Genomic DNA, 24962 nt, shown 5'->3' with positions numbered 1-24962 from the left:
CAGCTCTCAGCTTGCTCTTTCTTTGGATCTGACAAATACCAGGCTCACTCCTTGCAAGGCTTTGCCGCTCACCCATTTAACCGGTTGAGAACCTCACACGCCGTACGACGCTGGGAATTAACAGGGCCCGTCTACCCTCTCTAACGGTGGAAAGAGTTTCCGACAATGAATGGTCGGTCAGCTTCGGATCGGTACTCAGAGACTTTGCAGTCGACAGACATTTTAAATCACTAACGGCAACAGAGATGGCAGCGAATTCACACTTCGGTCTTTCCTGTGGTCTGCTGGAAAGAAATAGGTGAAGCCAACTTTCTAAAGCTCCGGAAACCCACAAAACACATTACCCCCGTCAAAATGTCACGCTACTGGCAAATAAGATGAGTCGAAGAGCTACCTCTGCACCCTGACGATCTTCTCTTCATCGTTCCCTTGATCCATCACACAGATCCACTTGTCAAAGAGATCCGACGAGAAGATACTTCCGGGAATGTTTCGAAGAAAATCCTTTTGCAGAGAGAGAAATGGAAAAACCAAAAGGCTCTTAAATATCAGCCTGAAAGCCATCCACCCCCACTTAATGACGCGAAGATCGATCGAATACTTCGCTCCCCACCAGAGTTGATCGAACTTCAGTCACTCGGTGGCATTTACTGAGCGCTTTCTGTGTACACAGTACTGTTCTATGTGCTCAGGAGAGTACAACAGAGCCAGGAGACACAATATAGAACACCGTTCTAAGCTCTTGAATTTCCACTAAGACGATGAAATGTCTTTCCTTTTCCATTTCCAGATTGTTACTGTCTCACAGTGGTAAGGGTTGTTAAACTTTGGAAGATAGATGCTAATCAACACAGGTAACACTACTGGGTCTTACTGGGTTGTCTTTGACTCAGTTTCTCTCTAGGAGGAAAAGATTCAGCACGTGGGCTACTCTAAGTGCTCTAGGGCATCTCAGTGGTACTTAGTGGGGTCCCTGAAAATTTAAGTTCATTAAAACAGTTGAGGAGAAAAATTTCCTTCCCCAGGATCTTTTTTTCTTAATGGTATTTGTTAAGCGCTTACTATGTGTCAAGCACTGTTCTAAGCACTAGGGTAGATACGAGATGACCGGTTGGACACCGTCCCCGTCCCACATGGCGCTCACGGACAGAGTAGGAGGGAGAACGGGTGTTTAATCCCCATTTTCCAGATGAGGCAACTGAGGCCCAGAGAAGTTAAGCGACTGGCCCGAGATCCACAGCAGGCAGAGGTGGCATTAGAACCCAGGACCTCTGCCTCCCTGGCCCTGCTCTTTCCACCAAGTCAAGCTACATCCCATGAGCCGTTAATCCTTGTCGGATGTGAATGATATAGGAGTCACGGGGCACGCGGTCTCTCTCAATCTTTCTCCCCCAGGACCTTTCTACTTCCCAACCCTCCCGCTTCGGGGCCCAGATCCAGAAGGCCCGAGGAGGCCAGGTCGGATGTGGGGCCCTGGAGATCCCAGCCTTGGTTTGTCTGGTCTGTGGCAAAGCAACAAAATAGGTTGATTCTGGTTATATCCATCAGTCGATCGTATATACCGAGCTTTTACCCTGAGCAGAACACCGGTACGAAGCACTTGGGAGGGTACAATACAATAGAGCTGGTAGACATGTCCGCTGCCCACAACAAGCTCACAGATTGGGGGGGCGGGGGGGCGGGGAGGGAAAGACATTAGTGTGAATGAATAAATTAAGGGTATGTACATAAGTGATGTGAGGCCGAGGAGTAAACAAAGGCTGAACAAGTCAGGGTGACGCAGAAAGGAGAGGGAAAAGAGAACAGGAGGGTTTAGACAGGGAGGGCCTCTTGGAGGAGACGGGCCTTCAGTAAAGCTTCGGAGACGGGGAGAGGAATTGTCTGTCGGATATGAAGAGGGAGGATGTTCCAGGCCAGAGGCAGGACGTGGACGAGAGGTCGGTGGCGAGATACAGAAGATCAAGCTACAGTGGGTAGGTTGGAATCGGAGGAGTGAAGTGTGCAGGCTTTGTGGTAGTAAGAGAGCAGCGAGGTGACCTAGGAGGCGACGAGGTGATTGACTGCTTTAAAGCCAATGGTGAGGAGTTTCCGTGTGAGGCGGAGGTGGATGGGCAACCACTGCTGGTTCTTGAGGAGGGGAGATACACGGGTTGGATATTTTGGGACAGAAATGATCCCGGCGGCAGTGTGAAGTACGGACTGGAGCGGGGAGAGACAGGAGGCAGGGAGGTCGGCAAGGCAGGATAGGATACGTGCTCGGATGGCGGAGCGGGTTGGATGGAGAAATCGGGGCAGATTTTAACGACGCTGCGAAGGTGGAACGGATAGGATTTGGCGACGGATCGAATAGGTGGGTTGAATGAGAGAGAGGAGTCAAGGATAACGCCAGGCTTACGGGCTCGCCGACCGGAACGACGGCGGTGCCGTCCGCAGCGAGGGGAAAGTCAAGGGGAGGCGAGGATCTGGGTGAGGCGATGAGGAGCTCTGTTTTGGACGTTTGGACGGGACATCCAAGTAGACACGTCTCCAAGGCAGGAGGAAATACGAGACCGCAGAGAGGGAGAGACGTCAGGGTGGAGATCTGGGCATCATCCGCAGAGGGTCGGTAGCTGAAGCGGTGGGAGCGAGTGAGTTCCTCGAGGGAGCGGGTGTGAATGGAGACTAGAAGGGGACCCAGAACTGAACCTCGAGGGACTCCCGCAAAAGAGACTGAGAACGACCGGTCGGTCGGGATGGGAGTTGCAAGTTCCTGTGGGTACCAGCCCAGATCAGCAGTAAAAGACTTTCATCCGGGTCTGGGCTTAGCTGTCGACAGAAACCAGGGACGGGAGACGGGATGAGGATAACTGAAGTCCAAAGAGGATCCGGTCCTTCTTACAGTATCCTTTTAGGCTCCTTCCCCACACCTGGGAGGGCAGGCTAAGTCTCATTTCCCTTTCTGATCCACCGCCAGCCCAAGCAGGGAAATAGCTAAGATGTGGGTTGTAGAAAAGAAGGGGCCTGGATGTTCCTCAGGCTGCGGACTCTGCCCCTGGTTAATCAGGAGTTTGCCGCAGTTCCCCTAAATCGCGCCCTGTCTGCGTAGATCTCCCAAACTTCCCCAGACCCTGACCGATTCCGGCTCCAGCGTCCACTTGAAAAAGTTAATTCGGGGCAGAAGCAATTTGTTATTTCAAAAGAGGGGCCGCGACACACGGTCCTGCGTGAAGTGTAGTGGAAAATGTACTGGCGATCTGTTTTGAAGAAAAACACGATTAAATCTTCAACCTACCCTCGCAAGATAACGAGAGTAACATCTCGGTGAACTCTACCACAGCTGGAATAACATGTTATGAAATCCAATTGCTATCACAGCTGAAAGGACGCAAATCAAAGCTAGCATCTCCTAGCACGGCTCCCGAATCGTAATCGCCGGCTCGTAGCGTTTACTTGAAGGAATCCTCCTTCCCACAGTCCGAGCGGGGCCGTCGGCCAGACTCTCAGGTTCGTGAGCGATTACCCAAGGACTGGGCACGAACTCTGGCTCAAAGGTCCGGTTGATCAAAGACACCGTCTCTCTTCAGGGGCTCCACAGCAAACTCGCAGATGCGGTTTGCTGAGCTATGCCTGTGTTTCAGCCAAGCCGGCAAAACTGAAAGCCAAAGGGAGGAGCTGAGCACCATCTGAGCCAAACCAACTTTTTAAAATGTGTCCAAAGGCTTAGAAAAAAACCCCTCAGAAATAAACATCACAAAATGACCCCAATTTTCAGGGCCCCTTTCCGCTTCCCAAACTGCCTCCCTATTGAAGGAGTGGAAGGGGTCCCTGAAAATCGGGGTGATTTTTATCGCCTCCCCCTTCTCCAAAGCAGCAGCAGAAACTGGGGCCGTTCTAGCGCCGGCCCCGTGACGCCGCCGGAGCTGAGCTCAAAGGGGAAATCGTGGCACGGTTGGATCCACGTGTTTCCGGACATGCTGGAAACTCACGTTCACTCAGGGAACCTACAAGGCGCAGTGTTGGCCGGGGGGCTCCGGCGTTCGCAGATGCTTGTGCTGGAAAGCCTAGCCTAGGGTCAACTGGATCATCCTGGGCCCCGATCGACACTTTAGTAGGACGGGTTCCGTCGGGCCCGCGGTGAGCTGGTCGATCCGGGATGACCACGGGCATCGCGCCACAACCCAGGCCCAAGTGGCAGCCACAGCGATGGAGGCAAAAGCCGGGGAAGAAACACGGTGTCACGGAGGCAGGTGAGTTCTGCCCCTTGGCCCCTGACCCACCTTTCTCTGAACCCCCATCTTCTCCACCCTTTATCCTTCTCTCTTCGGTGTCCTATGCCAACGTCTCTAATTACCAACCTACCCACTGTGCTGCACGCTTGGCTCTCCCACCGCTGACGTCTGGTCCGTGCCCTTCGTCCTGCCCGGAGCTCCTTTCCCCCTTCACATTGGCGGATCGACACTCTCCCCATCTTCAAAGCCGTATTTAAATCCCATCTCCTCCAGGAAACCTTCCCCTCCCCTCCTCTTCTCCCGCTCCCTTCTGTGTTGCCTTTGCACTTTATTCACCCCCTCCCTCCGCCCCACAGCACAGATCCAACATTATTTATATTAATGTCTATTTTCCCTTCTAGACTTACGCTCTTTGTGGGCAGGAAACATATCTGCCGACTCCGTTATATTGTACTCTCCCAAGAGCTTAATACAGTGCTCTGCACTCAGTAGACGCTCAATACGTTCTCCCCATCCTCTTTTCCTTCCTCCTGTGTCACCTATGCACTTGGGTCCCAACCCCCTAAGCACTTAGGTTCTGATCTTCTTCACAGCACTCCCCAACTAGATTGTAAGCTCCCTGTGGGCAGGGATCAGGTCTGTCGATTCTATTTTATTGTACTCTCCCAAGTTCTTAGACGAGTGCCCTTCCCACAGAAAGATTCCCTCCTCTCTTTTTTCCTAAATATCCTTGCCCCCCTCCGCATCCCTCCACCTCTCCCCTTTTGTCTTCCTCTCCGTTCCTTTCTTCCCCCTTTCCTCCCTCCCTCTCTCCGGCCCTGCATCACGGAGGACCTACCCCCACGCTGACTAAAATGATTGGATTTTTGTTCACCTTACTCCATTACAGAGGGACTGAAGACGTCATCAACACCTTACTCAGTAATCAGTGGTACTTATTGGGCATTTACTGTGGTGCAGAGCACTGTCCTAAGCACTTGAGAGAGGACGACAGAGTAAGTGGAAACGTTCCTCGCCCACAACGAGCTTACTCTGAGAAAAATGAGAGAACAGCGAGATTATTCCAAGTATCCGGCGTGATGGCATGGCAAGAGAGTCCAAGCGAAGCCAACTGTGCAGAAAAAAAGATTTCTACGAAGAATAGCTTATGCTAGGGCAGGGATCATGTCTACAAACTCTACTGTACTCTCCCAAGTACAGAACAGTAAGTCCTCAATAAATACCGGTGATTGAATGAAGTTATGACTCAAAAGCCTAATTTTCAGGTGCCGGTTTTTAACAGTGCTGTTAAACAATCAACCAAGAACCATACCAAATACAACAACTTTTGCTACTAGAGTTACCCTCCAGGATTCATTGAAAAATCTAAAAGAACTAGCAGGAGCTAGAAGAGGTATTTAATTAGTTATCTAAGATGAAAAACTGTCACTGGATTTTGAAAATCCAGTGTTTTCCCCAAATATTCTCTGTTAAAATGTATATATTACATATTGCTCCTTTAGAATAAATCGTTCAGAAAATTTGCCTAAAAATGGGGGGTTTTGGTCATTGCCTCCGAGTGACTTGATATTGAATCCCTAGGTATCCCACTGAAAGTCTCAGTAGACTGGATAAACATATACCAACTTCATCCACGCTGGATTCCAGGAATGAAGGAAAACCACAAATTACAACTCCTTTCCAGTTGCTTTGAGAGGGAGTGAGAAGTTCAACTGGGCATCTCGTCTTGTACTTTACCAGTAATTCTACCAGTTGATTTTTGATTAAAAGCAGCGCGGGAAGTAGCGTGGCCTAGTGGAAAGAGCACAGGCCTGGGAGTCAGCGGATCTGGGTTCTCATCCTGGCTCTGTCACTCGTCTGCTGTGTGACCTTGAACAAGTCCCTTAACTCCTCTGGGCCTCAATTTCCTCATCTGCAAACTGGAGGTTCAATACCTCCTTTCTCTCCTACGTAGACTGTGAGCTCCATGTGGGAACTGATGATCTTGTACCTCCCCCAACTTAGGACGCTGCTCGACACAAAGTGAGAGCTTAGCAAATAGCAGGAAGCAGCACGGCCTAGTGGACAGAGGCTGGGCGTCAGAAGGTCGTCGGTTCTCATCTCGGCCCCGCCACTTGTCCGCTGTGTGGCCTTGGGCAAGTCCCTTCTCGTCTCTGTGCCTCAGTTACCTCATCTGTAAAACGGGGCTAGGGATCGGGTCCGACCCGATTTGCTTGTATCCAGCCCAGTGCTTAGTGCAGTGCCAGGCACAGAGTAGGTGCTCAACAAATACCAATTAATTAGCACAGTTATTAAAAGAGCCCATGGCATCGGCGTTTAAGAGCCAAATGACTTTTCAATCCTAGGCAAGAGCTATTCCGCTCGATAATATGTTAACGAATATTCGTTCATTCAGTCGTATTTATTGAGCGCTTACTATGTGCAGAGCACTGTACTGAGCGCTTGGAATGGACAGTTCGGCAACAGGTAAGACAATCCCTGCCCAGTGACGGGCTCACAGTCTAAACGGGAAGGGACTATCCAGGGAAGGGGATGGCATTTGGTCAAAATGGCTATCAAAACTTAAGGAAAGGCCAAGAGCATCAAGGGACACGCTAGACCCTTTTCTCTTTCTCAGATGTTTAAAATAATCCCACTCCCAAGTGGTTTTAACAGACCCGTCTAGACCTCGCTGCTAAATAGTAGTAACAGTCTGTGGTAATTTCGGGGCTTAAGGTCTGTTGGCCGAATCTAGATGGGCAGGTATATTTTTAAAAGGAATTTTTAAGAGCAAAATCATTCTATGGACTCAAATATTCCTGGGGCCGACTCAACCGTCTGGGTCAAAGTAATAACGGGAGGGCAGTGTGGCTCGGCGGAAAGAGGACGGACCTGGATCCTGTCTCTTACTCTGCTGCGTGACCTTGGGCAAGTCACGTCGCCTCAACGGGCTTCGGTTTTCCCATCTGAGAAATGGGGTTTCAGGACCTCCCCTTTAGACTGTGAGCGCCATGTGGAACGGGGACTATGTCTGACCTCATTATCTTGTATCTGCCCCAGTGCTTGGTGCAATGCCTGGCACACAGTAAGCGCCGAACAAATATTATCATTATTATTATTATCACTACTTCTCCGAGGCTGTTCGGACAAGACAAATGGTTTGTGTAACTGGGACATTATTTGTATAATTTGCTCCTGTAGCTCGGACAAATATGAGATGATTTATTTTAGCGCAAATTCTTCCACTGTTTATTAGTCACAAATGGACTAACGTAATGGGGCTCTCTTCCTTTCCATGTAATAGGCAGGTCTTCAAACGTTTATCACTCTGCATCAGTATATAATAGAAGTTAGATAACCTTCAAAACAACAGTGATTTCTAGAGGGTCAGCCGAGAAGGTCAAAAAGTTAAAAGAAAGAGAAAGGGCGAATTCTCAAAAGATCTGAAGTGGCTGGAAATATTAGATCCAATAGAGAGTCCTTTAATTTTCGTGAAACGCTCTGGAGTCCAGACACTTGCTACAACATAGGAAAGGTACCATGAGGAGGTAAGTACAGGACAGAACTTAATTCTATTGCATTTTTATAGGGCACTTGAGACGGCTTTAAAAAGAATGCCAGTAAAATACGCACGCGCCATGAAGGAAGCCAGCAGTGGCACTTCTGATGTATCCCGGAGGAGAAGAACAACACTTCGTCCTACCTTTAAGACAGAGGCTGTTACGAACACGGATTCACAGTCCAATTGCACTTCGGCTCCTGAATTCAGCTTCTCCTTCAGTTCTCTGCAGGATTTGGCGTTAGCTGATTGCCTGAAAATGCCCTTGGTGAGGGGCCCTTTCTCGTGAAGAGAGGAAAGCATTTCCTGTGTGGGGGAAAGAAAACAAGGCAGTCTCGCACACACTCTGCTTCGGCCCATTCCACGACTGAGACATGCGGTTAACGTATAAGCCTTTGTGCCGAAAGAAGACACGATTAAGAAACTCTGAGTAAAACCTTAACTTCGGGAGGCGGGCGACGTCGGACGACTGAGGAAACGTTGGGGGCGGGAAAGCCTCCCCAGCCCGGGGTCACCCGCCAAAGGCTCCGGGCACCACGGCCTTCCCGGGGAGATCCCGGGCACCTGAGCGAGGGCGGGGCCGCGTCCCGGCGGGAGGCCCGACCCCAAGCGGAGTTGGCTGTGGCACTCGGGGCCTCCTCCAGCCCAGCTCAGGGCGGCCACCGGCCCCGGGTGAGGCGGCCCGGGGCCGGGGCTCCCGCCGGCCGGCAGACAGCGCTGCCCAGGAAGAGCCGGAGTTGGTTTCGGCCCAGCCTGCGGTTCTGCCTCCACCCCCTCACCCCACCAGCCCCGGGGCGGCAATGCCCGCTGGCCAAGGCCCAAGCCGCGGGGGCGGCCGAAGGAGCCGGCCGCCCGACCGGGCCCTCCCGGGGCGCGAGCCCCGGATCTGACCCGCAGGCGGGCCCAGGCTAACTCCGGGAAGCCAAAGCCGAGCCGCGGGTCCGTCCTGCCCCGTCCCCTGGTCCGGTCCCCGGCCGGAAGGCCGGCCGGCCGCCGGGTCTGGGCCCCGGGCCGCTCCGCGGCGGGGGTTCCGAGGAGAGGCCGGCCGAGCGGGGCAGCTGGAGGCCGGCGGCAGCGGGAAGCAGGGCACGACAGACGTGGCGGCCGGCTCCCGGCGTTCCCGTTCGGGTTTCCCGCCTCCGTCAGCCCCAGAAGACGGCCGGCTCTGGGCCGGGCAGGCGCAAGCAGTCAGTCGGTCAGTCAGTGATAGCGCTGGACCTGGCAGCTATTGCTTTTTACCGCCTCCTGTTGCTGGTGTGTCTGTACGTGTCCATCTGTGTGACCGCCCAGCTTAACGGACACCTGAATCCTCATCGTTTGCCCCCCGGGCTTGGGACTATCACGTCCCCAACACCAACATCCCAGACCCCCACACCCCCTGCCAGCATTACTCTCTCCTTTTTTCCCATCCGTCCTCCCAGTTTCCTTTCCTTCACTCCACGTCCTGTAAATTCCATCACACCCCACCTCCTGAAGGCCTCACCCCCACGTAACTGGGAACCCAAGAAAATGAAGTCCTTTCGCCCAAATCGGGGTGAAAGTTCTGTGGGCGGGAACGGCCTTTTTCAAGCATGGTCTGTCCTCACCTGGCATTCCCTACTTAGAGCTAAGGACGCAAGAACGTGAGAACGGAGGCGTGGAAATGACCCCTCGCTTTGCCTGGCTGAGTTCTGAATCTCGCACGACCTCTCAACTTCCTACGGAGGGGAGAGGGCATTCGGATGTCAAGGCGACCCCAAAGGCTCGATGCCGCCCACGACATCTTCTCCAGAAGTTGAGGGGAGGAAATCTCCGGACAAAAAACGCCTCCCGAAGACATTACCGTCATCCCCGCCGTACACGTTTTAACCCAATCGGTACCCTGTCAAACCCGAGCCTCAAATTCCTTTGCAAGCCAAGACGGAAAAACACGCACGCGTGCAGGGCGATCTTGGCTCCAGTCCCCTCCGTCAGCTGAGTGCCCTGGAGCCGGGCAGAACCGAGACTTACCAAGACTGGTTTGGGCAGGTTGTCGTTCTCACAGATATCTGCCAGAGAAACTCCAAAAAGCTTCCCGGGTCCAGGATCCGTTGGAGACCCCGGCATGTTGTCCATCTGGGGGTCCCGCCAGAAGGCCCAATTGATGACTGACCTTCTCCTTCTAAATGACGGCTTCCGGCCTGGACCTGAGGAGTAGGCGAGGGGTTCGAGAGAAGGAGCGGATTTCAGTTAGACTAACGCCCTCATTTGTTTCGGGACGGTTGCTGTCGTCATAGAGGATAAGAAATAGACCTGTCTCCCTCACTCTTAGGTTGTGAGCCCCATGTGACCCACCTGATTTCTGTGTATCTACTCCAGCGCCTAGTACACCGTAAGCACTTAATACCACACTGATTCCCTTGCATCATGAATGAAGAAGGTATGGGATCACCCGAACCTTGAAAAGCCGTAATCTAGTTCTACAGTTAAGCTGGCACACTTTATTCTAAACATTATGATAAAGGGAAATGACTTTGCTGACAATCTCTCTCCGGTTTAGTATACGGACTCTTACTTCAGTGCCCAGAATGATTCCACATTCGTACAGTCTCTAGGCCTTCCGGCGGACTTCCTCATGCCATAGCTTTTTAATAATTCTCTCTTACTGGTCGACCGTTGTGTCTTTTCTGGATAATACGTTTGAAATGATGAGCGCAAGACCTCCTGAAGCAGAAAGGCGCTTCATAAACAATTTGTACTTGAAGAAAGTTTTAAATGCTGCCATGATTCCCTCTATCACAAAGTCAGGATCATCTACCAGCCTCTAGGTTTCTGATTCCCCTGAACTCAAGATCAACAGCTTACAATTCCGGTGTGATTCCAGCACAAGGGTCTGTGGGAGAGTTGGCTTTTTTTTGTCTCCCAGAACTCTGAAATTCTTCTCCGTCTCCTCGGCCTGCTGTGACAGCGACTCAGAGGTCGGTCCAGCCGCTCCCCAAGGCCGGCCCATGCCTCACTGTGATGGGAGAGTGAAACAGCTTGGCCTAGTGGAAAGAGCACGGGCCTGGGAGTCAGGGGACCCGGGTTCTAATCCCGGCTCCACTACCTGTCTGCAGTGTGACCTCGGGCAAGTCGGTTACACTTACCTCATCAGTAAAATGGGGCTTAAATCCACCTCCCACCAAGACTATGAGCCCTACGTGGGATGACCTGATTAGAACGGTGCTGGACACATAGAAAGCGCCGAACAAATGCCATTAAAAAAATGGCAGCGCCCATGGGACTGAGGCACAGTTACTGAAGATTTCTGTCTGGGGACCTGCCTAGGGCAGGAATTGGCAACTACTCTGTGCAGAAGAGCCAAACAAAATGAAAATCTGAGCAGCTGCTAGACCAACAACCAATCAGGCAACTGACTTTCGGTACGTCTGAAGGTTTTAAATGCCCCGTCCCCTCCCCGACTTGGTCATCCACTTCGTAGTGGCTGGGCTGGATCAGGTCCCTCTCCCTTGAGAGGCCCGGAGCGACTGAGTTTTGTGGAGCCCCCATACGCCATGTGACAACTCTGTCCATGGGGCCATGTTATAATAATAACGTTGGTATTTGTTAAGCGCTTACTATGTGCAGAGCCCTGTTCTAAGCGCTGGGGTAGATACAGGGTCATCAGATTGTCCCACGTGAGGCTCACAGTCTTAAGCCCCATTTTACAGATGAAGTTAAGTGACTTGCCCACAGTCACACAGCTGACAGGTGGCAGAGTCGGGATTCGAACCCATGACCTCTGACACCCAAGCCCGTGCTCTTTCCACTGAGCCATAGTAACAGCTGTTGCTGCCAGCTGGGAGGGAGGGGAAGCAGGGGGAAAAGGAAGTGAGGCGTGAGAGAGGGGAGGAGAAGGGAAGGAAGGGGTGTCATGGGCCCGGGAATCACAGGACCTGGGTTCTAATTCCAGCTCCGTCACTTGTCTGCTGTGTGACCTTGGGCACTTAACTTCTCTGAGCTTTGGTTTCCTCATCTGTAAAATGGGGATTCAATACCTGTTTCTCACCCCCGCCCCCACGCCTCCTTTTAGACTGTGAGCCCCATGAGGGACAGGAAAGGTGTCCAACCTGATTTTGTCGTATCTATCCCAGCGCTTAGTACAGAGCTTTGGCACATATTAAGAGTTTAACAACCAATCAGTCAATCAGTGGTATTTACTGAGAGCTTACTTTGTGCCGCACACTGTACCAGACGCTCAGGAGAGAAAAAATAGAGTTGGTAGACATGTTTCCTGCCCACAAGAGCTTACGGTTTAAAGGGCAAACCAGACATTAAAATAAATTGCTGGTGGAGGAATGGGAGAGTAGAGGGATCTGTACATGTACACATTTATATCGATACATATTACTGATTTGTATACATGCCTATAGAACAGATACCAACATTATTATTATTATTATTATATGTAAGTAGAAAAGAAGCATAGCCCAACGGAAATAGCACAGACCTGGGACTCAGAGGACCTGGGTTCCAATATTAGCTCTGTCATCTGCCTGCTGGGTGACTTGGACAAGTCACTTCACTTCTCTGTGCCTCACTTTCTTCAACTGTAAGATGGGAATTCAATACCCGTTCGCCCTCCTACTTAGACTGTGAGTCCCATGTGGGACGGAGACTCTTATCCAACCCGATTAGTGTCTACCTGCCCTAGAAGGTATTTAGAAGAGTACTAGCCACATATTCAGCACGTAACAAATATTATTATTACTATATGAACTTGAGTGCCTTGGGGTCGGGGGGGGGGGTGAATACAAAGTTCTTAAGGGGTGCAGGGGCATCCTAAAAAGGAAAGCGAATGGGAGAAACGAGTCCCAAGATTATCATTATTATTATGATACGGGCTGGCAGTGGCAGCGATGCGTCTCTTCCCCCTTTCTTTCTCCTCCTCTCCTGTAGCCTCCGTGACTCTATCACAGCTCACCCTTCATTTACGACAAGAAACTCTTGCCTCAACGCCATCGTGCCTCTAGACGGTAAGTTTGTTGTGACCGGGAACGCGTCTGCCAACTCTGCACTGGACCCTCCCAAGTGTTTAGTCCCGTGTTGTGTACGCAGTAAGTGTTGGATAAATACCACTGATCGACTGACCGATCGATGGCCACCATCACCATCGCTCTTCCCTTCCAGCGATGGGGCCCTGCGCCTGCCAGCCGAACACGGGGCTAGATCTTCTCCTTAATAGCTTTCAGGAGGAATGCGATTACGAGGGAGGCACAGAATATTCTGACGGACCGAAGCTCTTTTCTCCCCAACCCCCATCCCAGCCCCTCTCCGACTGTAAAAGGCAGCGAAGGAAACCAAACACATTCTTGAATGCAAGAGGGGATTCTGCAGATTTCACCACACCAATCTGCGCGATGTTTTTTTAAATAGCAAACAAAAAAAAAAAATGCCTAAAGAGGGTGCTAGCTCTTTCAAGACACACGGGTCCCTTTTCGGACTTTTCACTTCTTTACGGGCCCGTTCAGACCCTTACTCAGCCCCCGTGCACCTTTCACGAAGAATGCACTGTTCCTCTTCTATTAAGTTATAAATTCCTTTCGTCTAGGGGTGTTCGCTCCGAATAAAATAGAAACTGGGCCCTGGGCTTTATCATAAATGCTTTCAGACTCAGTCCTGGCTTTTGTTACATATATCATTCGGGTTTTTAAGAGTTCACAATCCCTTTGGGACTGAGAGGAAAAATTTTTCATTAAAGTTTACTTTCCTGTAGAGTTTTTAACTCATAACTTCAACTTCTAAATGTCACAGACTGATTAAAGAAAAAGTGCTATTCTCATGAAAAAATATCAGCCTGGAAAAATAAAAAAATCAGCTTCAGGAAATTCTAGCTTTGTCAAAAAACTCCTGGCAGGCTTTAGGTTTGGGTTCCATTGTGTCCAGAATTAATGTTGCATATTTAGGATGCCGACTGAGTGCTTTACTGTGTGCAGGACACTCCATTAAGTGCTTGGAAGAGTACAATAAGAGTTGATAGACATGATCCCTGCCCTTTCTTATATTGTACTTTCCCAAGCACTTAGTATGTCCTCTGCACACAGTAAGCACTCAATAAATTCGACCGACTGATGGACTGTCCCAAGGAGCTTACAATCTAGCAACTAAGGTGTGAAATCTGAAATGAAACTGACGGTAGAATCCCTCTCTCTCTCTCCAAGATAATTTGGTATGCCCGACTGAGGGACAGAACAATGAAAAAGGACTTAAACTGTCCTGGGAAGGCTTGGAATTTTATTAAGTTAATATCTTTGGATAAGGAGTGAGATGAATTTTTTATGAACTCCTTGTATGTGTGGGTAGTATATTGGTATACATGAATAAAGCATCTTTTCCCAGGTGCCTGACTGAAAGATTGTCCATAATGAAACACTTATGAAAACCGCATCCAACTTCCCTTGTACACCTCTAGAACAATCTTTCCAGGGTTTAGTAATCTGAACTTTTTGGGAGAAAAATTGAAAATTCAGATCCTGGCTACCCGGATCCGTATCAGTTAAACCCTGTTTCTGGGCAGAGGGCACGTTAACTCTGGCCCATTTCTTGCTTCGAAAGGGGAGTTACAGCTGGATCCCGTTTCCCGCTTGGGGGTGTCCTGCATGGGGAACGAGGCACCGGCAAATTACCTGGAAAACCTTGGGTGGCCTGAATGTTGGCGATTCAGGAGACCGGGCAGGAAGCACAATGGGGTGGGGGTGGGAGGGTGAAGGGGAGGAGTCTTTCCAGGAAGGCCGGGAGGGCCTCAGCTTGGTTCGGGCCACCGTCCGCGAGGAAAAAGCAGTTGGGAAAGTCCTGCCAATTCCTGACACCTTCTTCTGTCTTTTCCTTCCCACATAGCGCGGCCCCGCTTAAAGATTTAACAACGAAAACTACTCTTGTGGATTCAAGTGCGCGTGTGCACGCACACAAACACACACACACACAAACCCGCCATCCTCCCTTCCCCCCAACACGTGAAAGACACTAGACTGAGGCTGGGACCCCACATCAGTTCGCACGATGTGGCTTCATTTCCTGTTAATGGCCAAACAAGGAACAAAAATAGGACTCAAAGAATGATTCCAATCCTATTACAGAGGAGTGCAGAGATGAAAACGGGTGGTTGGAATTCTTCTGTATTCTATTCTCCCAAGTACTTAGTACAGCGCCCTGCGCACAGAAAACACTCAGTAAATAATTACGGTATTTGTTAAGTGCTTACTCTGGGCCAAGCCCTGTTCTAAGTATTAGGGTAGACAGAAGATAATCAGGTTGGACACAGTCCCTCTCCCATATGAGGCTCACAGTCTAGGTAGGAGGAAGAAAGATTTAATCCCCAGTTAACGGGTCCGGTGGTTTAAAGCGAAATCCCGTTCGGAGGCAGAGGGACGGATAAAATGACCCCGAAGGTCCCTTCCCAGTTTATGATTCAAAGATAACATCAACTGTCCCAGAGAGGACCGATCACCATTCTGAACTTACCGCCTAGATCGATCCCAAGCCCAGTAGTTATCGCTCCATTCGTCAAACTCAGAAATCTCGGCTACTTAAGGTATTTGAAGGAATAGAGTTCCGGGACAGGGACTATGTCTGATCTGACTGACTTGTATCTACCTCAGTGCTTAAAAGAGTGCACACAGTAAGCACTTCATTCCTTCATGTGTTCGTTCAATCGTATTTATTGAGCGTTCACTGCGTGCAAAGCACTGTACTAGGCCCTTGGGAGAGTTCGGTATTAACAACAGACTCATTCCCTGCCCCCAGCCAACTCACAATGATAATAATACTATTAGTAGAAGTAGTAACCACCTCCAGTGAAACCTGCTTATCTTCTCCTCCTCACAGTTGAGTCTGATTCCCTATTCCATCAGCCTTCAATCTTCTCTTCCTTGCCAAAGAAATAATCTCCCCAATCCCAATCCTTATTAAAATCCACATTTTTCTCTTTCAATATTGGCAGGAGGCAGCAGAGAGAAAAATGCAAAGTTTTTCAGGAAAGGGTCTGGGAGGACATGTATTGTGGTTTGGCTCTTCTGCCCAAAAAAGTTGCCCATCTCCGCCCGAGGCAGAGATCTTCAGCAGTCATGGCATAATCCAAAGGTGCGGACCAGGGGTCTGATGCCTTGGGGGCATCACATTAAGCACCCGGATAATCAGGACGATGATTAGAATAATAATAGTAGAGGCAATTCTTAAGTGCTTACTACGTGCCAGGCACCGTACTAAGCTCTGGGGTAGGTATAAGATAATCGGGTTGGACACAGCCTCTGTCCCACATAAGGCTCACGGTCTCGATCTCCACTTTACGGATGAGGTAACCGAGGCATAGAGAAGTTAAATGACTTGCCCGAAGTCACACAACAGACAAGCGGCGGAGCCGGGGTTAGAACTCGGGTCCTCTGACTCCCAAGCCCGGGCTCTTTCCACTAGGCCATGCTATACAGACGACGGGAGTGACAATGAAGACCAAACTGAGGAGAAAAAGGGCGAGTCTTGGCAGATTTTTTAGAATATATTTGAAATATCACCTCTCCTCCCCTCCCCTGACCCTTCTGGTAAATAATATAAGGACTAGCTTTAAGTGACTTTCTGGACCAGGGGCCACCATCCTCCTCAGGTATATGAATCCATGGTGTAAAAGGGTATAAGAAAGTCACATGAAATCTTTGAGCAACCGGGGACACGGGCATCGAACTGTTTTTTGGCGAACAGAAGGCTCAGGGGATCCCATCTGACTCTCGTGACCAAGAAGTAGAATTTCTCAATTTTCTCCTGTCTGGCAACCCCGGGAACTGACGGGAAGGGAATGTGTCTGCTATTTTGTTATACTATACTCTCCCAAGCATTCAGTACAGTGCTCTGCACACCGTAAGCACTCAATAAATACGAATGACTGACTGACAGCACGCCTCAGCCCTCTGCTTCTGCTCTCGGCCACAACGCTTAGCGAAGAGCAGAAGGATAAGAGACTCTTCTGGGGAGAAATCACTGTCCCAGGGCCATGATTTATGTGGAAGCCCCGGCTGAAGGGGAAAAAGATGATCAGGAGGAGAAGTGAAATTACTATTGCTGTTTTCTGACGGGATTTCAGTCGTCCTGCTGCCTCAGATCTTCGCCTAAAAGGCCACTGTTCCTCGGAAAATCTAAACAGAGCTGGCGTGTCAGGAGAAGCACCTCCTCTGACTAGAATTTTGCTCCCCTCCTTCCAGGATGTCAGCTCCTTATAGTAACCCTTTTCAAGAGAGAGAGTTGGTACTGAATGAAGCCTCCGAGAGGCTCGGGACTGACCGGTCAAGGGTTGGCTCAGAGCTGGGCGGCTGGGCTTCAGGGTAAACTGGCACTGCAGATCTCGGGACAGCTGCTCCGTGAGGAAAGACTCCTCCTGGAGGTCCAAAGACGAGGCAGAGTCCTTTGATCCCTGGATCAGGAGTACGGCATCTCGGACGTGGCTCATTTTAATCCCATAGGGAGACTCGTGCCCTAGGGGAGAGAAAAATCAAACGAATCATTACCGAGAGGTTATTCTGTATCCCCTTCGCCGTGAGCGCGGTCTTAAAACTTCAAATGAGCGTTGGGATTTGCTCCTAGGATCCTCTAAAGCCATTTGGTTACAGACGTGATTGCTTCTGGCACACGGCACACGGGGAAGCAGCGTGGCTCAGTGGAAAGAGCCTGGGCTTCGGAGTCAGAGGTCTCCGGTTCGACTCCCGGCTCCGCCGCTCGTCAGCTGTGTGACTGTGGGCGAGTCACTTCACTTCTCTGGGCCTCAGTGACCTCATCTGGAAAATGGGGATTAACTGTGAGCCTCACGTGGGGAGACCCGATGACCCTGTATCTACCCCAGCGCTTAGAACAGTGCTCTGCACATAGTAAGCGCTTAACAGATACCAACATTATTATGGCTTTGAAAAGATGAACCAGTCGATGGTATTTATTGAGCGCTTACCATTTGCACAGCACCATACTAAGTGCTTGGGAGGTACAATATAACACTAAACTGACACATTCTCTGCCCGCAGCGAGCTTACTCTCTAGACGGGGAGACGGATATTAACACTGAACCGTTTTTCGGCGGACAGAAGGCCCAGGGGATCCCATCTGAGTCCCGTGACCAAGAAGTAGAATTTCTCAATTTTCTCCTGCCTGGCAACCCCGGGAACGGACGGGAAGGGAACGTGTCTGCTATATTATTTCTAAGCCCTCTGGATGACGGCATCAGCTTCCTTGCCGACCTCCCAGCCTCCTGTCCCTCCCCGCTCCGGCCCCTGCTTCGCTCCGCTGCCCGGATCGTTGTTCCACAGGAGCGTTCAGGACGTTTCCCCGCTCTCCAAAGCACTCCAGTGGTTGCCCATCCACCTCCGCATCGAACGAAAACTCCTCACCGTTGGCTTTAAAGCACTCAATCACCTCGTCCCCTCCTACCTCACCTCGCTACCGTCCTACCACGACTCAGCCCGCACACTTCGCTCCTCAAACGCTCGCTCTCTCGCCGGGCCTCCATCTCGTCTGTCTCGCCGCCGACCCCCCGCCCACGTCCTGCCTCTGGCCTGGAACGCCCTCCCCTCCTCAAATCCGACAGGCAATGACTCTCCCCATCTTCAAAGCCTCATCCAAGGCACAGGTCCTCCACCTTCCCTAAGCCCCCTTTCCTCTTTTCCCGGCTCCCTCCTCCATCGCCCTGACTTGCTCTGGTCGTTCATCCGTCCCCTCAGCCCCACGGCACTCACGTATCTCTCTGTAATTTCTTCATCTATATTAACGGCTGTCTCCCCCGCTCTAGACTGTGAGCTCGTTGTGAGCGGAGAACGTGAATGTGTCTGTTTATTGCTGCATCGGACTCTCCCAAGAGTAGGCACGCGGTGAGTGCTCAATCAGTACGACCCAATGAATGAATGAAATGAATATAAATAAATTGCAGCTATCAATATGAATACATTACCGATGTAGGGGGTGATAAGTCTGCGGTTTGATAATCTACGATTCCCATGACAGAGGCTTCGGGAAACCTTCGTTGTTTGGACTCTTTCGATGAAAACATCGGCATATCATCTGCCCCCCTCCTGCCCCCTCCTCTAATTAGCTCCCCGAGGCGGGATCTGGGTTGATGAGAAAATTGGCACGATGAGAGTTGGCAGGGATCTGATCGGTGCGAAAAGATGCCTGTTGAGTCCTCTGCACCGGTAATGGGGGAGGTGAGGTGGGCAGTTGGGAGGCAGCTGGGCGGGTAGGTGAGCCGAGTCTCACCTGTTGCCGCTTGGGCACGGATTTCAGGGAGTTTAGGGGATCCTTTCCATAGCTAAAGCCGAAAGTCTGGGAAAAAGGGCTGTCGGGCACACTCTTTCCCAGGTCTCCCGACTACCAGTCCCATGTCCTTTCAACAACCAAAGCAGAGAAGCACCACGGCTTAGGGGATGGAGCCTGGGCCTGGGTTCTAATCCCGGCTCCTCTACTTGTCTGCTGTGTGACCTTGGGCAAGTCACTTCGCGCCTCGGTACCTCAGTTACCTCATCCGTAAAATGGGGATCGAGAATTTCGGCCCCGTGTGGGTACAACCTGATTGGCTTGCACCTTTCCAGAGAAGCAGCGTGGCTCAGTGGCAAGAGCCCGGGCTTGGGAGTCAGAGGTCATGGGTTCGGATCCCCACTCTGCCCCTCGTCAGCTGTGTGACTGTGGGCGAGTCGCTTCACTTCTCTGGGCCTCAGTTCCCTCATCTGTAAAACGGGGATGAAGACTGTGAGCCTCACGTGGGACAAACTCATTCCCCTGTATCTCCCCCCAGCGCTTAGAACAGTGCTCTGCACGTAGTAAGCGCTTAACGAATACCAACATTATTATTAGTATTATTATTATTACCCCAGGATTTAGAACAGTGCCCGGGACATTGATTAGACTGTAAGCCCGTCAAAGGGCAGGGACTGTCTCTGTTGCCAGTTTGTACATTCCAAGCGCTTAGTACAGTGCTCTGCACATAGTAAGCGCTCAGTAAATACCCCTGTATGAATAACTGCTTAAAAAGTACCACAGAAAGAAAACAAACCCTGCGTGAAGCCGGGTACCGCCCAAGTCATTAGCACTATCATCATTTTCACTGAGTTACTTCCCAGTCCTGAAGACTCAGGCCCACCGTCATTCCCGGCAGGAGACTCCAACGTGATCATAATAGTAGCATTTGTTCAGGGCTTCGGGTCGATACCATAATAATCAATAATGATTATGGTATTTTTAAGCGCTTATTATGTGCCAAGCACTGTTCTAGGCTCCGGGTTAGGTACGAGGTCATCGGGTTGTCCCACGTAGGGCTCCCAGTCTGAATCCCCACTTTTCAGACAAGGTAACTGAGGCACAGAGAGGTGAAGTGGCTTGCCCAAGGTCACAGAGCAGAGAAGTGGCGGAGCCAGGATTAGAACCCGCTCCTCTGGCTCCCAAGCCCGGGCTCTTTCCACTAAGCCACGCTGCTTCGCTTCAACAGAAGCGGAGGGGACACGATCCCTGTCCCACAGGGGTTCACAGTCTAAGACGGAGGGTGAGCGGGTCCTGAATCCCCATTTTCCAGATGAGGTAACCGAGGCACCGAGAATTTCAGTGACCTTTCCGAGGTCACCCAGCGGAAGTGGCGAAGCTGGGATTAGAGCCCGGGTCCTCTGATGCCCAGACTCTTCCCACCAGGCCGTGCTGTTTCTCTGTTTCTCACATCAGTCTCGGGATAGTTCAAGGTCGGACTATCCCGGGGGAAACGTGGATCTCTCCAAATCCAGGGTCCTGAAGGAATGGCAGCTGAGCTCGCAGTCAGACTTCATTTCTACCTGCCTCTAGGGAAGCCTCGCCCCTTGGACGTTCCCTCCTCCCCACCCAAGTAATCATCGAGTCAATAAATCAGCGATATTTACTGAGTGCGGCGCGCAGAGCACCCAAGAGTCCTGCTCCCGGTCCGGCGTTTTAGTATTAACCGGGCCCGGGGGAGGAAGCTAACCTGGCCTCTCCTGGGATGCCCAAGTGAGCCATCCCACTGGCTCTACCCTTAAGTCCACCCAGTGGATCCTAACAACAAGGCCTCAGAGGACTTGGATCCATTTTGAGAGATGAAACTGAATACACGCAGAAATTACATCACGGCGAAGGGAAGGGGAATCAGGTGTAATTTCCTACCAGCAAATCTGACAGTTGGAAGTGGCTTTTTTACGGCATTTAAGCGCTTACTATGTGCCCGGCACTGTGCTGAGTGCCGGGGCAGATACGCGCTGATTGGGTTGGACAAACTCCACATCTCACTTGGGGCTCGTGGTCTTAACCCCCATTTTACAGATGAGGGAACCGAGGCCCGGAGAAGTAGAGTGGCTTGCCTAAGGTCACGCGGCAGACAAGGGTCGGAGCTGGGATTAGAGCCCGGGTCCTTCCGACTCCCAGGCCCGCACTCTGTCCACCAGGCACACCGCTTCTCATTAAGGTAGAACAAGGCTTTGGTCTTCAACGCTCACGCTCTCGGGTGCGTTTGATGAGCTTACAGATCTAGTTTGGCTCCACGTTTCTCTAAGAAGGGGGACCCGTTAAACGCCGACCTCCGGAGACTAACGCTTAAGGGTCACCGTGACGGTCGGCGAGTCTCCTCAGCCTCACGGAGAGACTGGGGAGGGCGACTGGAGGTGACCGAGTCATCAGGTGCCCCTCGGCTCTGACCAGTCTGAACCGGCGGGCGAAGCAGACCACCAGAGGCCTGGCCAGGAGGCTAAACCCCCAGTCGATCACACTGGATACCACGCGACTAAAGGCTTCTGACTTTAGAGACGTTAGGAACCTCAGACCCCCCCCCCCCCCCCCCCCGCCACAAGTCCCGTGGGAGCTGGAAACTCTAATGGTCTAGAAAGCCGAGATTTGGTGGTGATCGAGCAACAGGCGAAGAGGCCCGATCCTGAAAATTACCTAGCGAGAAACAGATGAGGGAGGGAGGGAGGCAAGGAGGGAGAGAGCGAGTGAATGGAGAGTGCAGGTTTCCAGATGTGTTACATTTGTTTTTATAAATCTTGGAGAAACTGGGACTCGGGCAGGCCATGGGTCTCCTAGTTCACTTTCGTTGCCCAGGACAAAGGAATCCGGCTAACCAACAGCCCCCAACTCCCATCCAAATAAACTCCAGGCAGGGCTTCCCCAGTTGGTTTCCTCCCCACAAGCCAGTTAGGGGAGCGTGGCGGGTCCGGACGAAATGCCGGCTCAGCTTCAGGAGAAGCAAGCGGGAATGCCTTTTCACGTCAAAGTGTATATTGCGCTCAGAGATTTTGTTTTCCTCAACGAATCCAAACCTGCTAGAATCCCTCTTCCAACCATCCTTCCCACATGGATGGCAGTAGCCTGCTCTCCCGGGAAAGAAACAGCCAGCCACTCGCCAAAGATCAATTCACCCAACTCTGAGAATTGTGCCCATAACAGAATTGACTTTAGAGCAAAATGGGAACAGAGAAGGTCTCAAAGGCAAAAATCCACGTTGCGTTAGGGTTCTACCAAGTGGGAAAGAAGAAAACTATGAGCAAAAACCACTTTAAGAAGGCAGTGACATCTTTCATTTGTAAAGCATTTTTTTTTCCCTAAATAATTTAACGTTAATTTTATCCTCACCACATCTCTGTGAGATAGGAAGAGGCAAGTAATGATAATAATAATTCTGGCATTTGCTAAGCACTTACTACGTGCCAGGCACTGTAATAATAATAATAATAATAATGTTGGTATTTGTTAAGCGCTCGCTATGTGCAGAGCACTGTTCTAAGCGCTGGGGGAGATAGAGGGGAATCAGGTTGTCCCACGTGAGGCTCAGTCTTCATCCCCGTTTTACAGATGAGGGAACTGAGGCCCAGAGAAGTTAAGTGACTTGCCCGCAGTCACACAGCTGACAAGTGGCCGAGCTGGGAGTCGAACCCACGACCTCTGACTCTACTAAGCGCTGGAGTGGATTCAAGCAAATCATGTTGTCCCACGGGGGGCTCACAGTCTCAATCCCCATTTTGCAGATGAGGGAACTGAGGCCCAGAGAAGTGAAGCGACATGCCCAAGGTCCCGCAGCGGACAAGTGGCGGAGCCAGGATAAGAACTCATGACCTTCCGACTCCCAGGCTCGTGCCTGACAGATGCAAATGAAGACGTGGAGAGGTTGAGGACCTTCCCCAAGCCCACCCAGCAGAACGACGGCCCAGCTGTCACGACACTTTCCGTCAGTTGACCAATCAATCGAATTTGTCGAGTGCGTACTGGGCGTAGAGGACTGTACTAAGCACTCAGGAGAGGACAAAAGAATTGGTAGACATGTTCCCTGCCCACAACAAAGCAACAGTCTTTCCATTAGCTCACATTGCCTCCCAGCTGATGGCAAATTACAGTCTCTCCGGTGGAAACTCTTACTGGTTACACGAAAATAGCGTGTTAAGTCACCGGATGCTAAATGACTATAGTGTCCCATAGGAACGGCTGCGTGGTGCATTAATTCATTCCCCCCAAATAAACAAGTAACTTTAGAAAACCATATTACAGTTACTCGATCAAACAGCATTGTGAATACGCACCAGTAATAAAATGCTGTGCTTTTCAGGGGTACACATGTAAATCGTTCATTAGCAAACACTTAATCTTTCACATCCTATTTGGCAAAAAGACACCTTGTGCCAAGAGGGTAGAGACGGGTCCACTAGTATTAGGTAAATAGAGAAGAAATGGTTGTTGAAATGAGTTTCTCTCCCCCTAGTCAATCCTTCAAGGATTAACGAGGAAGGAAAAGTGGTGTCTGAACCGAGGTAATAATGTTGGTATTTGTTAAGCGCCTACTATGTGCAGAGCACTGTTCTAAGCGCTGGGGGAGATACAGGGGAATCGGGTCGTCCCGCGTGAGGCTCCCAGTTCATCCCCATTTTACAGATGAGGTCACTGAGGCACAGAGAAGTTTAGTGACTCGCCCCCAGTCACACCGCTGACAAGTGGCAGAGCCGGGAATCGAACCCATGACCTCTGACTTTGAAGCCCAGGCTCTTTCCACTGAGCCACGCTGCTTCTCCCGCTGCGAGGTAAATGCCACGCACGCTGAAAAACCAAAGCATGTTCTTGAACCCCGAAATTACAGCCTTAAAATTCAACAACCTACAGCCAAAGAGCAGAAAAAAAGGCATATCGTTCCATCGGCTCCCTCGCTTTTACTCACCCCCTCTCTCTCGTCCCAGCGCCCGCCAGCTCGTCCTCGTAATTCCCCTCAACCCAACCTACTCACCGTGCTGGGTTCTCTTCTCTCGCCTTCAACCTCCTGCTTATGCTTTTCTGCCGGCCTGCATCTCTCTCTCTCTCTTCCAACCTGACAGATCGCAGTCCTCTCCATCTTCGAAGCCCTTCGGAAATCCCGTCTTCTCCGAGGAGCCTTCCCAATCGATTGATCTTTCCCCCCAGGTTATATATTCCCCTACAACTGTCACGTGAGCACCTCTGCACCTCACAAGGATGGGCAAGCGGGGCCTAGTAGAAGAGCGCGGGCCTGGGAGGTAGAGCATCTGGGTTTTAATCCCGGCTCCGCCACTTGCCTGCTCTGTGTCCTTGGGCAGGCCACTGAACTCCTCTGAGCCTCAGTTCCCTCACCTGTAGCCTGGAGATTTAATAACCGTTGTCCCTCCTCTTTAAACTGTGAGCCCCACGTGGGACCGTCCCCGTCCCGCCCGATTATCATCTTATCTACCCCGGTACTTAGTTCGGTGCTTGGCACATAGTAAGCGCTTAACAAATACCGTCAAGAAAACCATCCATTCAGTTACTCGACCGTCAATAGCGCTTGCGTATACGCCAACGTAGATCTCCTACTATTTAAGCATTAACTCATGCACATATCGAGTTCTTCTCCTTTCTCCAATCGGTAAATTATTTCAGAATCTCTCGCTCCTACTGGATTGAAAGTTCCACGGAGACAGGGATCACGTCTACTAACTGTCTCCTGTTGAAACGGTGGCATCTGTTAAGACCTACTATGTGCCGAGCACTGCGTTAGGTGTCGAGGTAGAGACAACACCATCAGGTGGGATGCGGTACCGGTCCTAATAATATTAATGATAATAATAATAATTGCGGTATTGGTTAAGTGCTTCCTACGGGCCAGGCACTGTCCTAAGCCCCGGGGTGAATACGCGTAAATTGTGTTGACCGCAGTCCCTGCCCCACGTGGGGCTCACCGGCTCGATCCCCATTTTACAGATGAGTTAACTGAGGCACGGAGAGGTGAAGTG

General features: G+C 50.9%; 1 protein-coding gene across 4 annotated transcripts in view; it reads right to left on the bottom strand.

Annotated features, from left to right (window-relative positions):
* Positions 1-24962, bottom strand: part of ARHGAP20 (Rho GTPase activating protein 20) — a 127749-nt gene that overhangs the window by 9854 nt on the left and 92933 nt on the right. For all 4 annotated transcript variants that reach the window (XM_029048040.2, XM_029048034.2, XM_039914897.1 and 1 more), the window contains 4 exons: positions 17011-17202; positions 9736-9911; positions 7891-8052; positions 395-504 (listed from right to left, as the gene is read on the bottom strand). In XM_029048040.2, the coding sequence (XP_028903873.2) occupies positions 395-504; positions 7891-8052; positions 9736-9911; positions 17011-17202 (640 nt within the window). The remainder of the gene's footprint in view (positions 1-394; positions 505-7890; positions 8053-9735; positions 9912-17010; positions 17203-24962) is intronic.

The sequence above is a fragment of the Ornithorhynchus anatinus genome, chromosome 20 (assembly GCF_004115215.2).
Source record: "Ornithorhynchus anatinus isolate Pmale09 chromosome 20, mOrnAna1.pri.v4, whole genome shotgun sequence".
In the NCBI taxonomy this organism is placed as follows: domain Eukaryota; kingdom Metazoa; phylum Chordata; class Mammalia; order Monotremata; family Ornithorhynchidae; genus Ornithorhynchus; species Ornithorhynchus anatinus.
Note: the sequence above shows the minus strand (reverse complement) of the source record. Positions and strands in the feature narration are given on the sequence as shown.